Source organism: Taudactylus pleione, unplaced genomic scaffold (genome assembly GCF_031769625.1).
Source record: "Taudactylus pleione unplaced genomic scaffold, aTauple2 ptg000087l, whole genome shotgun sequence".
Lineage (NCBI taxonomy): Eukaryota > Metazoa > Chordata > Amphibia > Anura > Myobatrachidae > Taudactylus > Taudactylus pleione.
The window spans coordinates 3,521,134-3,536,239 of record NW_028284489.1 but is presented as its reverse complement, the minus strand read 5'-3'; the positions used below and the strand labels follow the sequence as shown (position 1 = coordinate 3,536,239).

General features: G+C 42.5%; 1 protein-coding gene across 1 annotated transcript in view; it reads left to right on the top strand.

Moving 5' to 3' along the window:
- Window positions 1-15,106, top strand: part of ELL (elongation factor for RNA polymerase II) — a 106,919-nt gene that overhangs the window by 49,815 nt on the left and 41,998 nt on the right. The window contains exons 2-4 of the mRNA XM_088468947.1: window positions 4,390-4,437; window positions 7,716-7,837; window positions 12,268-12,431. Coding sequence (XP_088325073.1) covers window positions 4,390-4,437; window positions 7,716-7,837; window positions 12,268-12,431 — 334 coding nt within the window. The remainder of the gene's footprint in view (window positions 1-4,389; window positions 4,438-7,715; window positions 7,838-12,267; window positions 12,432-15,106) is intronic.

The window sequence follows — 15,106 nt, the reverse complement described above, 5'->3', positions numbered from 1 at the left end:
TTTTTTTTTAATTTAAAATGATTTTCTAGCCAACCTTAAACAAATAGTAAATGAAAGCTAAACTTATGCCAGGTATCATGATAATTACACCACAAAATTACCCTCATTGCAATGACCAGAAGAAATGGTATTCCCATATCTTGCTAGTCATTGTAAAAATTACATAAATAATTTGCCATGTGCCCCTCCCCCAAAGATTTTAAGATTTTAAAATGTTATATTTATATATATATATATATATATATATATATATATATATATATTAGTTTTTATTGCCTTTCAATCCATTTGTACTCACTGAAGTGTTGCCCTGAGTTAGCCTTGATAACCAGGGGGATGTTTAGTTTTCTGGTCTGCGGTGTAGACGTTCCCTAACATACCTCTTTTTCTCCAGGCTATAATGAGGGTATTTTCACACAACCAAAACAGTCTTTAGACCGTTTAAGGCTGCAATTTATTTTTGTTTGTCTCTATTTCCACTTCAGCTTATGTTGTCCAGACAATATTTTAGGCCCATTTGGACTTTTTAAATGACTTCAGACATAAAAATCTAAGGTTAAAATGTGTAACCCTTTTACTGCCACAGTTGGCAGCAATGAAAAATGTAAAGCCTGATGTGCACACACATTACACTTTATTCATTGAGTGTGTGTATGTGTGTCCATCTTTATGTTATTAATAATAATCTGCCAGGAATTCTGCTGTTTAAGAGTATGGAAGACCTTTTCTTTTATATATTAAACCCGTTGCTGTAAAAAAATAGTTGTATCAAAACTTTCTGACTAGCTTTCTCAGGGAGCAATTCAGTTTGTTTTGGGCACCCGTTAAATATCACACTTGTCACGCTGAAAAGTACCAGTTTCTGCCTTTGCGCGACTAAACCAGTCTATACTAATGGGTGCGATAACAAAGTGCCGTTCGGGTGCCCAAAAGCTGGACTTTGAAAATATCTGCTTGCCACGTGGCATATTGATGTACTGGTACAAAAGTTTTAGGCAGGTGTGGAAAATGCTGCAAAGTAAGAATGTTTTCAAAAATAGAAGTGTTAATAGATTTTTTTTTTTTTTTTATCAATTAAAATGCAAAGTGAATGAATAGAAGAGAAATTTAAATCAAATCAACCCTTTGCCTTCAAAACGGCATAAATTCTTCTAGGTACACTTGCACAGAGTTTTTGAAGGAACTTGGCAGGGAGATTATTCCAAACATCTTGGAGAACAAACCACAGATTTTCTGTGGATGTAGGCTTGCTCAAATATTTCTGTCTCCATGTAGTCCCAGACAGACTCTGATTCTGTTCAGATCAGGGCTCTGTAGGGGCCATATAATCACTTCCAGGACTCTTTACGCTTCTTTATATTTATTTTGTCTTTTTTTCACTTTAATTATTTTGGATGTGCAGCTGACAGGGACATGACAACATCCAGTAAGTACAGTAATACACTGCCTCTCCAAGTCGCACATACTTGAAAAGAACACGTTTAGGGGGAGATTTGTGTATTAGCCGTGGTAATTTACCGATGGGTGCTATTCAATTAGCCCCACTTAACGGGGGTCTCTGTAAAAATGGCTAAACTCACCAAGTCCTGTTTAGTGCACCCAAACCATGGACTTATCGCACATTTCTGCTCGCACCCCCCTGAGGTGGAGAGCAGAAGTGTGCGCTTCCGCATGTATTCGCGCTGTAAGGAAGCAACAATTGGCCCATTACATCAGAGCGAAGCTAAAAACAATTAAACATTTTAGACTTTCACATACAGTGACTGTTTTTGGACGTTATGGAAGAGGATTTGATCTTTTAATTACCATTTAACAAGCTAATTGGATAAGGCGTGGACAATATATGTGACAATCTGGCTATTTTGCATCAATTTCATATAGCACTTACTATAGAATGACAATGTAATGGTAAGATATATGAACATTATGCGAGATTCAGAACACATTATCGGAAGGGAGCACCGCATTATTTTGTTTATGGATCTGTGATTGTGCCTCAGAATTGCGCATTGCTGATGTTACTGTGAGGCAGAGTCACAGATCACCCTCCCCCATCTTTTAAGAGGTAGGATGCAGTTTGGACAGCGGGAACATTGCAGAGAGAGTAGACTGATTGCAGATGTGCATGGTGTCTCTGTGTGCTTTCCTGGACACCATTCTATCTGGGTTCAGCCAGCAAGTGGGCAAGATCTGCAAGAGTCTTTAAAAATATCTTTTTTAATTATTGAGGTATTGCCCTGCCCCCCACTAGCTACTTAATGCCACCCGGATGTCTAATTTTTTGGGTGGAGAACCCTGTATTAGCTCCTCTAACATTAACCCCCCAACTAAATCTATCGATTATTTGCAGTATGTCTTACCGAAGTTGGGCATAACTGGTTGGTTATATTTCTTCCTCTGCAGGCTACTATTGGTGCTGTCAAAGTTTATTGCCTAGTAGCTGGTCCAGCATCAGGGACACAGCTGTGGTGTTTTTTTTTTTTTTGTACAGTTCTTCTCTCGTCTTGCCTGCTTACACTTTTTAAATCAAACACAGCTTTGCTTACATCCCCCTCACTATCTCATGGTTCAGTGAACCTTTCTAGAGCATCTTTCAAATGGGATTTCCTAGCAGATGTTCCCCATGTATGCTCTCTAGGGAACAGCTTTAACGTACGATACAGTTCTTGAAGTGCTATGATGTGATCTCTATAATATGACTAGTCATTTCATGGGTCTTGTTCTGCTTCTTAATTCCACCTGTCCAAAAGTGCAGTAGTACAGGCACAAATGGAGATCAGAGAGGGTAGAGCTGCTGCAATTCCCAGACTGAGAACTGATCGGCTATTAAAGCTGGGTACACACCTTTGCAATCTCTCAGCTGAGTACTGTGGCACCAGCTTGGCCCCCTGCAAGCCCCGTACACACTGTGCTAGAAATAGCTTGGTGTGTACATGCTTCTATAGGTTGGGATGTAAGATGCAACATCACAACCGCTGCGACCATGATAAGCCGTTTATCGGCTAACTGTCCTGCATACACACCTGAACAATAGTCAGCCTCATCACCTGGTAGTGGGTGTTCGGGCCAAGGATTATATAGGTGTGTAGCCATCTTAAGGTGAGAGGGTGTGACACTATATATTGTATGTGACGATGTGTAACACTGTGTGTGTCTGACTGAAGCTGCCCACACACAGTGATATTTTACCCGATCTGGCCGATTCCGACACACTGGAACGACAGATCATGTAAAATAAGTCCCCACTCACAATCATGATGCGATGCGCGTCCCCGATGGTCGCACATCGCATCGTCAGATTTTGCCGTGCAGTAGGGCAGATCTGCCAATCTAGGACGCAGTGCACTGTGAAAGTCTGGATGCAGGAGAGATCTATGAAGATTGGACACCAAATCGTGTGCAGAGCTGCCAGGGAGAGTTTCAAGGGAAATCGAACACATCGGCTGATCATGAGCACATCGCTATGTCTGTGGGCACCTTGAATGTGTCTGTGATTCAGTTTGTGTAACGATGTACATGGCTTTTGTATGCTGGGGCAAAAACAAACCGAAGGTGAAATTAAAGTGGAGGGTAGTGGGTAAGCAATGAACTTAAGTGTTAACACACTTTAGCACGAATTGACATGGGGAGGCATGAAATAAAATTTAGGGTGAGGGTCAGGGATCAACTTTGTAGGGCATGAATTCATACTGTACAAGGGACTTTTTAAATGCTGAGGCAGCGGCCACCCATTGTGATTATTGAATGGCTACTAGCAAGGTGTAGCTGTCTCTGAAAGTCATGCATTTCCTGAAAATCTTTGTGTGTATGCAGCTTTATTCTAACTTGCTTGATTCTCATACAGACATTCAGGATAGGTTCGACTTGTCCACACACTAACAATAGTTCAAAAATAACATTAAAGGATGCAGAATCCCTGCAGATTCAATTAACTGTTGGCATCCATTTTAGTTGTGATTTGTGTAGCATGAAAGCATTTTTTTAATGATTCTTTAAATTAAGTCATTAAAATTCACATTCATGTGTGCAGGCCTAAACTGGAAAAATAATTGTGAGTCCTATTGGTGGTGGTTAAATGTGGAACTATAGTAACGTGGCTCTATAGTGCACATTGCATAACATTGATGCCTCTTATCTAGTAGATTTGAGGCTGAAAAAAAAGAGGACTTCTGGAAATGCATGAGGCAAAGCAATGAAACTGAATTAATTTTGATCTAGATCAATATTTTGAAAATGCTAGTGTGTAAAGTTCTTTATTGTGCTTCTGTATTTAATATTTTGTAGCTAGAGCTTATATGGTAGTGGTTTAATTTTCAGATCAGAATTTGAAACTTGCCTAAACCATGACCCCAAGATTTACTTCAGTAACTCTATCTGTTTCCATTTCAGGACTCCATAAGTTTGAAGCCAGCTATTCGATTTCAAGGTAGTCAAGGGGTAAGTTTTTTGTTCGGAAGTATTTTTTATGAACACCGTAAGAAAAGCATTAAAACAGGAACATTAATTCTGTATTGGAGTTTGTATATGGGCATTTGTCATGTACCTGTAGCACATCCTTGGCTGACATTCTGCATGACTCACAGGACACTGGTCGTATACAGCCAAAGCATTCTACATAGGATCCAGTGGATGCAATTTGCTGTACAGGTTTTTCACCAAGTTATGAGCACTGCTCAGTGTGAAATTACACAGGTGCATAAAGATCTATGCATCTCTGTTTATTGATACCTACTGAGTAAGAAATAGAACATATAACGTTCAATTGGTGCAATTTGTATTTATAGCACCACTTATTGAATGGTTTCAAACCGCTAGCATTTACCGGATTCCTTTTTTTTGCTCTGCTAGCGTCTGTGCACTTTTGTTTTCCTGCACTTCATTGGCCTCACTCAATGTCTGTATATTCACGTAGTTGAGTGACTTTTTAAAAAAAAAAAAAAATTTTCTTGCAACTGTGCCTGCAGTTAAAACCTCAAACTGGTTAGGCTAGGGCACTGTTACAATTGAGATGCGCAATGTCAGAAATTACTTGGAAAAGTGCTGGGGGGTGGCTGATCGGACACACGGACATGGTCTTTCTTTATGGGAATGTTATGGGAGTGTCGCTTAAGTGTTTGCGTAAACAGACGTTCAATCGTTTACTTTGGAGATCATCATCTGATGGTAGATCTGTACTTGCCCATTCATACACTGATTTACACCAGAGATATTGTATTGGTATTTGCATAAAGTTGCAGACAGGTGACCGTTTAAAAGACGTAGTCACGTCGGCATTCTTATCCACCACTGAGTAAGGCCCCATGTGTACTCTGTTTTGAAATGGTTGGAGATAGATCTATTAAGATTGTTTCATTTACAATGGGACTGTGTGGACATCGGAGTATATAGTAGCCTGTTCAGTTGTTTTAGTAAAGGCTGGACATTTGGGACATGAACAGTGTCGCAACGTAGGAAAATAAAAGCATGCCGAAAGCTACAGATTGATCAGAGCCAAGGAACTTGCTCCTTTCACAATATCCAGCTGATGCAGGAAGGTTTGTGGTGCCGATCGCCCCTCTGTATGAGACCAAGTTCATTTATCCAGTTTGCTTTCACGTTTCATTGAAGTTCATAAATATTGATTTCAGTATCGGACTCAATCTAAATGAAATATTAATTCTACTCTTCATATGGTGAAGTGTTACGGCATTGACTTCTTCTATTGACTTGGCTTTGCATTGATAGCAAACATTCCTTTTACAGTTTACAAATGTCCAGAATAAAAGTAAGTGATAAAGGGAATGTTCCTTTAGTGCTGCTCAGTATGTGCCTGTAGGAGGAGATTTTATATCTAGTTGATATTCCATCCTCTGTCAACGTCAGCCACTGTTTCTGCTGGGAACCATTGCTTTGGAACCTGTGGCTTAGATGTTTAAAAGAAAATCATCTCCACTAGTTGGAACCTGTCAGGAGTTGAAATGTTGGTAAATTACTGTGGTGTATGTGTGGAACAAGCCCTTCCTTATATGTTTCTGCTTTGTGTAAAGCAGATATATACATGTTGCAGGAGAACATTTGAGATTTAAGAGAAGACGCGTAGAATATTACATCTCTTAAAACCTGATATTTTCTCATCTGGAGAAATGACAGCTACTGGCTGATAGCCTTCATATAAGGCATACTTATGAAGCATAGTAGCGGTTTGTTATTCCTGTCTGCCATGAGTTTATGTGGGGTTCCATAATGTTGAATCTGACTTAAATAGCACATGAAATAAGGCTACTGACTGTAGAATGCAAATGTCACTTGTTCTTGTTGCGGGGACCTATAGTAATTTGTAAACGGGTGTTATATACTAAAGCTACTAATGCCAGTAAAATGGATCTGTTCTGCAAAATACTGCATAGATTAGGAAAAATATTACCTTTATTGTCAAAGCTTTCTTTGTACATAACTTTGTTTGGCAGATTGTTTTACTTTAAAAATGTTGGCTGGGTTTTACTAATTTCTTCTAGTGATTTCTATACTTGACTCTATATAAGTTAGAGTAATGCATGGCAGAGGAGTGAGACCCATGTGAAGTGACGAATGTGGCACTAGGCGGCCATTAATGTGGCCGGCAAACTTTTGCTGTAAATTTCTCAAGGAATTGATGCCTAGATCAGTAGTATCCGTGTAGTCTGGGTGTGGAAATTGGCCTGTCAGTGGTCTTTTGTGGAGGTAGTTTATGCAATTTCATGTAGAGAATAGATACTCTAGAGAGCATGGCCAACTCATTCATTGCTTTTCTTTTTTTATATACGTTAGAGCCAGGTGGCATTATGAGTTTCAGTAAGTGTTTCATGCTCTATTGACCTGAGCCTTCAAGTAATACTAGAAGCCTTTCAAAGGAACCTTTTTCATTTGCATAACCAACAGGGCTTTTTATAGAAAAAATAGAATCATTGTTTCAGTTTTGATCACTAATTTTTTTTGCCTTTTTTTTTCTTGCTTACTTTTATGTGTAAATAAAGGCTGCGGTTCTAAAGCTGGGTACATATCATCGACCTCTACAAATGTGTAGCCACTATGTCGGCCCATGTGTGTTTCCGCATGGTCGTTGATAGCAACGACCAATCTGCAGTACATGCTGGTCAATCTGTCAATGCTTTTGGATGCGGCTGCTGAACGACCCAGCCGACCCAACGATGCAACGGACGATATATCGTGTGGTCCGTAAAAAACGCACAATATGTCGTCCGTTGCATCGTGGGTGGGCTGGGTCATCCTTTAGACTTCATATTAGGTTTACTTCACTTCAACTAACTTTCCTTTTTGCATTTGTGTTTTAGATGTTCAGTCTGCACAACACATGGTCCTGCTTCTCATTGTCCCAAATTAAATGTCTCATTTGTACATGTAAACATCCTATAAATGAATACGAATTCCACATTGTGACAAGGATCATACTGTAATTTTTAATTTCTAAATGTTCTTTTAGAAATATAATACAGATCTTATTGTGCTGTTTGAAGTTGCATAGTTATTTATCAAAAATCAGGGTTATAGTATGTCTTACGGTATGTGGAAGTGTGGGTACAATCACATTGAGATTACTGCTTACCCCTCCTCCTTGCGTTTGTTTTAATGTTTACATCTTACAAATCTGTGCCTCCTTAATTCCTTCAGCAACTTATTTGTGTTCGAACTGTATTCTGAATTATCTCCTCCTCCCTTTTTTTTTTTTTTTATCCCAGCAAATTACTATTCCTCGGCCAGAGTGCCCTACAGAAGTTCGAACTTTCACTTTCTATCTATCAAATGTTGGCAGGGACAGCCCTCAAGGGAGCTTTGATTGCATCCAGCAGTATATTCAAAGGTGAGTTCTCTCCCACTCGAGCTGTCTCAGTGACATAGTTGCAGTTTATGCCAGAATAACATTTATTTATTGGTGCTCCTTTCCTTAGGACAACTGACCTTTAAGATTGATGGATAGAGAATTAATATTGTTGCTATTGTTTGCACCATCCCCCCTCTTTGTAATGTACATGGTTGTATCAGCATATAATAAACAAGAAAACAATAATTGATGGAATTGCAGCTTGTAAGCGTCTGTTTCTCTTTCCTCGCTACTGGGGGACACTGGACCATGGGGAGTTGCTGGGTGCTATAGGAGCTGGCACTTAAACTAAGATCTCACTTTAAGCCTAAGCTGCTCCCCTCTGCAACTCCCACGAAACCATGGCAATTTAAGTGCCCTCGAGTTGGGCATGTTTCTGGGGGCTGCGGTGGCAGCCCTGTTGTTTAGGTAGGTTTTCTTTTACTTAGTAAACCTTTTTATTTGAATTAATAAGCTTCGCTGTGCGCTGCTAGTAGCAGCAGCTGTGGGAGTCCACAGGGTTTGCCATTCAGCAGTGGTGGGAAGCTGAACAGTATCTCTCCTCTATGGTGTCACTGAGACTGCATAGACCCAGATTGTAGCGCTGTCCCGTATTGCTGCTGCCATTGTTTGTGGGTCTGAGTCCGCTTCCCTGCGGGGAGTGCGCACACAGGCAGCCCTTAGCAGCGGGCTATACCATAGCAGGTTCTGTGTGGAGGGGGGTGGGGCTTGTGAGGCTGGTTTCTTCCTCCTGCTGTGGTGCGGTCTGGATTTACAAGTGCACACAACCTCCACCGACACCATTCTTGTGTGGACTGTCGCTGCTGGGCTTTAACTACAGCTTCACATAGCATCAGCTTCAATGCCTTTTTTGCTACTCCTGGGTGCCTCTTCAGGAAGGCTAAGTGGTAGTATTTTTTTTTTTTCTACTCTGTGCTCGGTGACATTGTTCCCATATCAGACTCCTTCTAGCAGGGGTCCAGTAGGTTTATGACGACAAGACAAAAACCACTAGGACTAAGGGTGCCATATGGCTGTGTGTTTTACTTGTGCCCAATGAAATTGCCATGTGGATAGGTGGTCTTTGGCACCTAGTGTGTGACCTGTCAGGGCCTGGGAGTGCGGCATCCACCATGGTGGAGCTGGCGCAGGCTCAGACATTGGCACGGTCAGTGTCTCCTTTGTTGCGGCCTGAGCCTGGTCCACTCGCTGAAGTGTCACCAGCTGCAACTGCGTTGGCTCCCTCAGCGCCAGGCCTTGTGTACCTTCCTCCTGGAGGAGCGGGGTCTCAGCCGGGGTCGAAGTCACCTTGGCTTCAGACCATGGAGCGTACAGCGTCTGGGTTCCAGAAGGTGTCTTACCTAGAAAGAATTTGAGAACCTCGTCGTCGGAGGCGGCACTACCGATCACTGTGCTTGAACTTCCGAGCCATGTATGTAGCTCTGTTGGGGGCCCAGTTTGTCCCGGCCGGCCCGTTTGCATTTAGTCGGACAACACCACGGCGGTGGCGTACGTGAATCAGGGCGGCATCAAAAGTGTGGGAGCAATGGCAGAGGTATCCCGCATTCTGTCTAGGCCTGAAACCTTTGTTCCTGCAATCTCGGTGGTGGTGATACCTGGCGTGGATAATTGGAAGGCGGACTTTCTCAGCAGAATCACCTTTCACCCAGGGAGCGGTCTCTCCATCCGGAGGTCTTCCATTAGTTGTTTTGCAAGTGGGGTCTTCCTGTGTTGGACCTCATGGCTTCTCGCCACAACCTCAAGGTCCCCCACATGGTGGATGTCATGACTATTCCGTGGACCTTCCGGCTGGCATATCTCAAGGAGCAGCAGGTACTGGTGGTCCTAGTGGCTCCGGACTGGCTGTGCCAGCCATGGTACGCCACCGTTCTCAAGCTGACGGTGGGTCTTGGCTGTCGTCTTCAACTTCGACCAGATCTGTTGCTGCAGGCTCTGTTATTGCACGAGGACTTTCCTTGGTTGGCTTTTGAGGCAGTGCTCTTAAAGGCTAAGGGATTTCTCCTTCCATTGTCCCTACTGTATTGCAGGTCCGGAGGCCAATTTTGTCTCGCAATTACCACGAGGTCTGGAAGATCTACATCCTGTGGTTGGAATGCCGCAAGGTTCATACTTCCAGTTTTCGCCTTTCCCGTGTCTTAGCTTTCCTTTAGGGAGGCTTGGAAGCCGACTTGTGCCTGCACTCCTTTTATTAGTGCAGATCTCTTTCTGTTTATTTCCAACGGCATCTGGTCCTGCTTCCAGAGGTTTGGACATTTTTGCAGGGTCTTACAAATTCAGACTCCATTTTGTATGCCGATGGTTCCATGGGATCTTAACCTGGTCCTCTCTGCTCTCAGACAGGCTCCCTTCAAGCCCCTGGATTCGGTGGACCTTAAGTTTGTCACTTGAAAACTGATTTTCCTGATTGCCATTGCCTCAGCGCGTGTCGTTGGGCGCATTGTCTTGCAGACCGTCTTTTCTTATATACAGTCCCTATGTTCCAACCGAAGGTTTTTTGGCTTTCCACTTGAACCAGGACATGGTCTTTCCTGTGTTTCCTCCGGTGATGTCGTCCGAGCCCTTAGGGTCTACTTGGACAGGACTTCCTCAGTGTGCCACACAGATTCTGCTTGTCCTTTATCAAAAATGTGGGTGGCCTCCTACGAAGCAGACTATTTCACGTTGCATCTGCTCAATAATATCTTGGGCTTATTCTGGAGGGTGGAGACCAGCACCGGATAGGGTGTTAGTGCATTTTACTAGGACGTGGTGTTATCCTGGGTGGCAGGGCATGGGGCATCCGTAGAGCAAGTCTGCCAGGCGGCTACTTGGTCAGCTGTCCACACTTTTGCTCGTTTTTAGTATTCATGTTTTTGCCTCTGACGCCCGCTTTTGGCGTACAGTTCTCCAGTCAGGCAGCCTGTCTTCCCTCCCCTGGGGGGGTGGCTATTGAACGTCCCATGTTTCAGTGTTCCCCAGCAGTGAGAGAAGAGAAGGGGATTTTTGGTTACCTACTGTTGAATCCTTATCTGAGTCATGCTGGGTGACACTCCGTTCCCTCCCTCACGCTCAGTTGTGTGGTTTTATTTTGACCGCTGTTTCCCTACTGTTCTGTTTTCTGATTATTACAACAGTTTGACTGGATTACTGCTTCTCCTTTAGCGGGCCCTTTTTGAAGTTGTACTGGCTTCTTGGGAGTTGCAGAGGGGAGGAGCTTAGGCTTAGTGATAGTAAGTGCCAGCTTTTACAGCACCCAGCAAATCCCTATGGTCCAGTGTCCCCCAGATGTACTCCAAGGAAGAGATATTATGGTAAATAAAAACCAGAAGGTATACCACATCCAAGGGCTACTGTATATGGAAGACCACTATACCATTTGTGTATGTTTTGGCCAAAGATGTGTTTTATACAGTGCTTCTCTATCATTGCAGGTATAAATATTTCATTGGGGGGTCAGATAAAGCTCACCACTGAAATACATGATCTACAAAACAGGTGTAATCAGAAAACATGAGTAAAAGATATGCTATACCATTTGAAAATATTTTAGTGGTTTCATCAATGGTTCTTGTGGGAAAATGTTATTTACCAATAGATAATACAGGCCATCGTCCACAGATGCAAATATTGTATAAAACCTACAAGATTGTTGTACTGGATGATTCCACCTGATTGGGTGCTATGGTCTTGTATTACATCCAATTCATACATTGTGCAATTCTTTACCCGCTATTCATATCTCCATCTATAGATGTCGTAAGCTATACAGTGACATAAAATGGAATCTTAGTTTACCACTGTTTGTTAAATATTGAAAGGAGGACATAACCCCTTCAGCGAGTGCTAAAGGGGTATTGTCTCATTGTTAAATGGGGCCCTTATTGTTTCTCTTGAGTCGTTTTGTAGGTTACATTTTATAATATAGGTCTTTAAGAAGTATGGTAATTGTTGTAGCATAGAGTATGACTGTCATAACTACTAATGCAGTGGGCCTGGATGTTATCGCTGTGCCCCTAGCATTAGTTAAGTCCCACAGAGCTCATTCTGAGTAGTGTTGCTAACAACTTGTTTACCTGGTTCAGCACCTGGGAGTCTTCTAACCCCCCGTGTCTTTATAAATAACTTTTCTCTGCGGCACGATCTGAAAGCAAGCATCAAATGAGAAATATTTGGCCCACCTAATTGGTGCTTTGCGTAAGCCATTTAGCTTCCTTGCTGTGATCACTTTTACAGCTTCTAAATAAGCTATTCTTTCAGTCAAGCTTTCTGAAAATTAGACTTCATTATTTTTATCAAATCTATATTTTTATATCATTGTATCCTATATTGCTGATGATGCAGAAAGTGGAAACCAAGTGGGTAACCTTCTGAATTACACCTTTCTATCTGATTTTATTATTTTTTTGTAACATCTTAAACTTTCACTCTAGCAATGGAAATATCACGCTGGACTGTCTGGGCAGCATCCAGGATAAAATCACTGTATGTGCCACAGACGACTCCTATCAGAAAGCGCGGCAGAGCATGGCGCAGGCTGAAGAGGAGAACAAGAGCAGGAGTGCCATTGTCATCAAAATGGGTGGCCGGTATGGAGGTATGTGTGTTTTTATGTTCTATTATTTCAAATTGGTTCTTCTGACTCAGCCCTAAAAAGCTATACACTTATGGCACAGTGGTCTAATCATTCTCTTACTCTCTAAATATATTCTTGTTGGAGTTATGGGTATCCTTCTGCCATACTCCTGGCCCTACTTACTAGATAACTGAACTGCCTGCCTGACCAATTTTCTCTCCCTTGACCTACCATCCCTTATACGAAGACTTGCAATATAATCACTTTAATTTGGCACACGTGAATTAAGCAGGTTCTGTGGCTGATTAAAGCCAGGTGAAATGGAGACTTAGGGCCGTATTCAATTAGCCATGAAAAGTGCCATTTGGAGAAGTTTTCTTCCCTAATGACTAAACAGTCCAAAAAACATTTTTTTTTTTTAGAAAATAAAAGTTTTGGAAAATGTGTAAATTGGGTAGCCTTGTACTTTGGGGGGCTATATGGATGGGACAGGTGTTTTTGGGTTTGCACGAGGCTGCAGCAGGTGAATTTTTGAGATTTTAAATCTTCACTTTAGAGACATCAAAATATGCTAGTACCCATTTTCATGTACTCCAAATTTGACCTCTGTACTTATTTTGCCCAAAAGAATTTTGCTTTCTATCATTTTTCAACATTTATGCATATAAGCATAGAACAGCCAATTCTGGCACTTTAAGAACACAAAACACTTTTTATTAGGGCTTTCAGAACACTTCCACGTGAAGGCAATGAAACATCTCGGCTATTCGTGGCTAATTGAAAACGGGCCTTAGTCAGCCAGTCACAGAATCTGTAATTCATGTGTCCCAAATTAAAGGGATGACTGGGTGTCTTTAACGTCCCACTTGACAAACCCAGAGATGCTGCTGTTTCAAAACTATTCTCCCTCTTGACTGTATTCAATGAACATCCTCTTCCTCCCATTCCAGCAGTCACATCCAGAATCTAGTCTTCTCCCAACACTGTATCATGTCTGATTTCACTAAAGGCTCATATGCTCCATGAGCAGTATCATTTGTGTTTGTCTTTGAACTGCCGGCCAAATAACACGCTAAACGATATCGCTAACAATCTCGTTCAGTGACTTCTTCCTGCCACATTACCGAACAGGCAGTTCCTGACGATATTGTCAGATTAACCTGCATCTTCGGATGACCGCAGACATCGTTATCGTGCCGCTGGAGCATGCATCATTGGTTTTTCGGACCATACACACTAGATGATATGAACAATATATCGTTGAACGATGGTTATCGTTCGCCTTTATAATCTAGTGTGTACGCGGCACAACTCACCCTCTCTTCTTTAGTCTTCCTCTTACTAAGCGTAACTGTGATGCCATTGGCCCTGCCCTTTTCTCCCTCATCACTGGACTATCTCCTATCGCCACCCTCTCCTGAACATGCTGTTTCCTTCTACAACACCACCCTCCACTTGACTTTGTTACACTGCTGTTACTGAGGGCCTGATTCAGCGTGCACTGTTCGGGAATCTGCGCAGGTGCATGACCCGTTCTGCGCATGTGCAGAACGGGTATGCGATGCTGCTCGCAGACTGTCACTGACACTGCTGCAGTTTGTGGGAAGGGAGGGGGCGGCGGAAGCGTGTCACCACCATTGGGGGGGGACATGGGTCACCTTAGCCGGCCGATGTTACACAGAATATCTGATTCTGCGTTGGACAACACAGCTCGGATTAGTAATGCACAGGAGGCGTGATGCCTCATGTGCATTACTATATCTGCAAGGATCGCAATTGCAAAGCTGCCTGCGTGCATACATCATGTATCTATAGCCTGCGTGCAGCTTTGCAGTTGCGATCCTTGCTGAATAATGCCCTGAGTTTGGTCTACACCTCAACTCTGGCATTCTAAGCTCACACACTGCTTTCAGATATGCTTCCACACTACTGTACAGTGCTAGAGATCTCATTCACACTGATTTCTTCCATTTCAAATGCATACTTACTACACCTCTGTCCTAACCCACATTAAGTGGTCTTATGTCTCTCTCATTTACATCCAATCCTCCTCACTACTTCTCCACCATTAACTTAGTCCCTACACCTCCTCCCTTTCTGAATTTTACTCCTCTACCCACTTTCAAGATTGACATAATCCATTAGGGCATATCGTCCCACCAGTCAGCTATACCTTACCCTTACTCCTCTACTTCCCTTCCCTCCTTTCCACCATCAATAGGGACGAAATCTGTGTCCTTCTAGACCTTTCATGGTTCGCTTATCTATTTAATAGGTAACTTTGGTCTCTAACTCCACAACCTTTCTGCCATCTCATCCAGATGTCCCAGGACTATCTCAAACTAAATATGACCAAAACCACTTTCTCCCTGCTTTCCCTCAAGTCTGCTTATTTGGTTTTATCCTCAACTTCTCCCTCTCCTTTACGCCTCACATTCAAAATCTTTCACATCTGCCATTTCTACATCTGCAGCGTCTCTAGGATCACTCTCACCCCTGAGGACACCAAAACTGTCATCCATGCACTCATCTCCCAGCTTCACTAGTGCAACCACCCCATCTCTACCCTGACCTCACCTTTTCTCATCTCAATTTCATCTGCGTGCACCCCTCTCCTTTTGAAACCTGTTGCTCTAGCTCCCTATATCCCTTTACAATCTGTCATATACAGCTCTTAATCACTCACCAGAACCTTA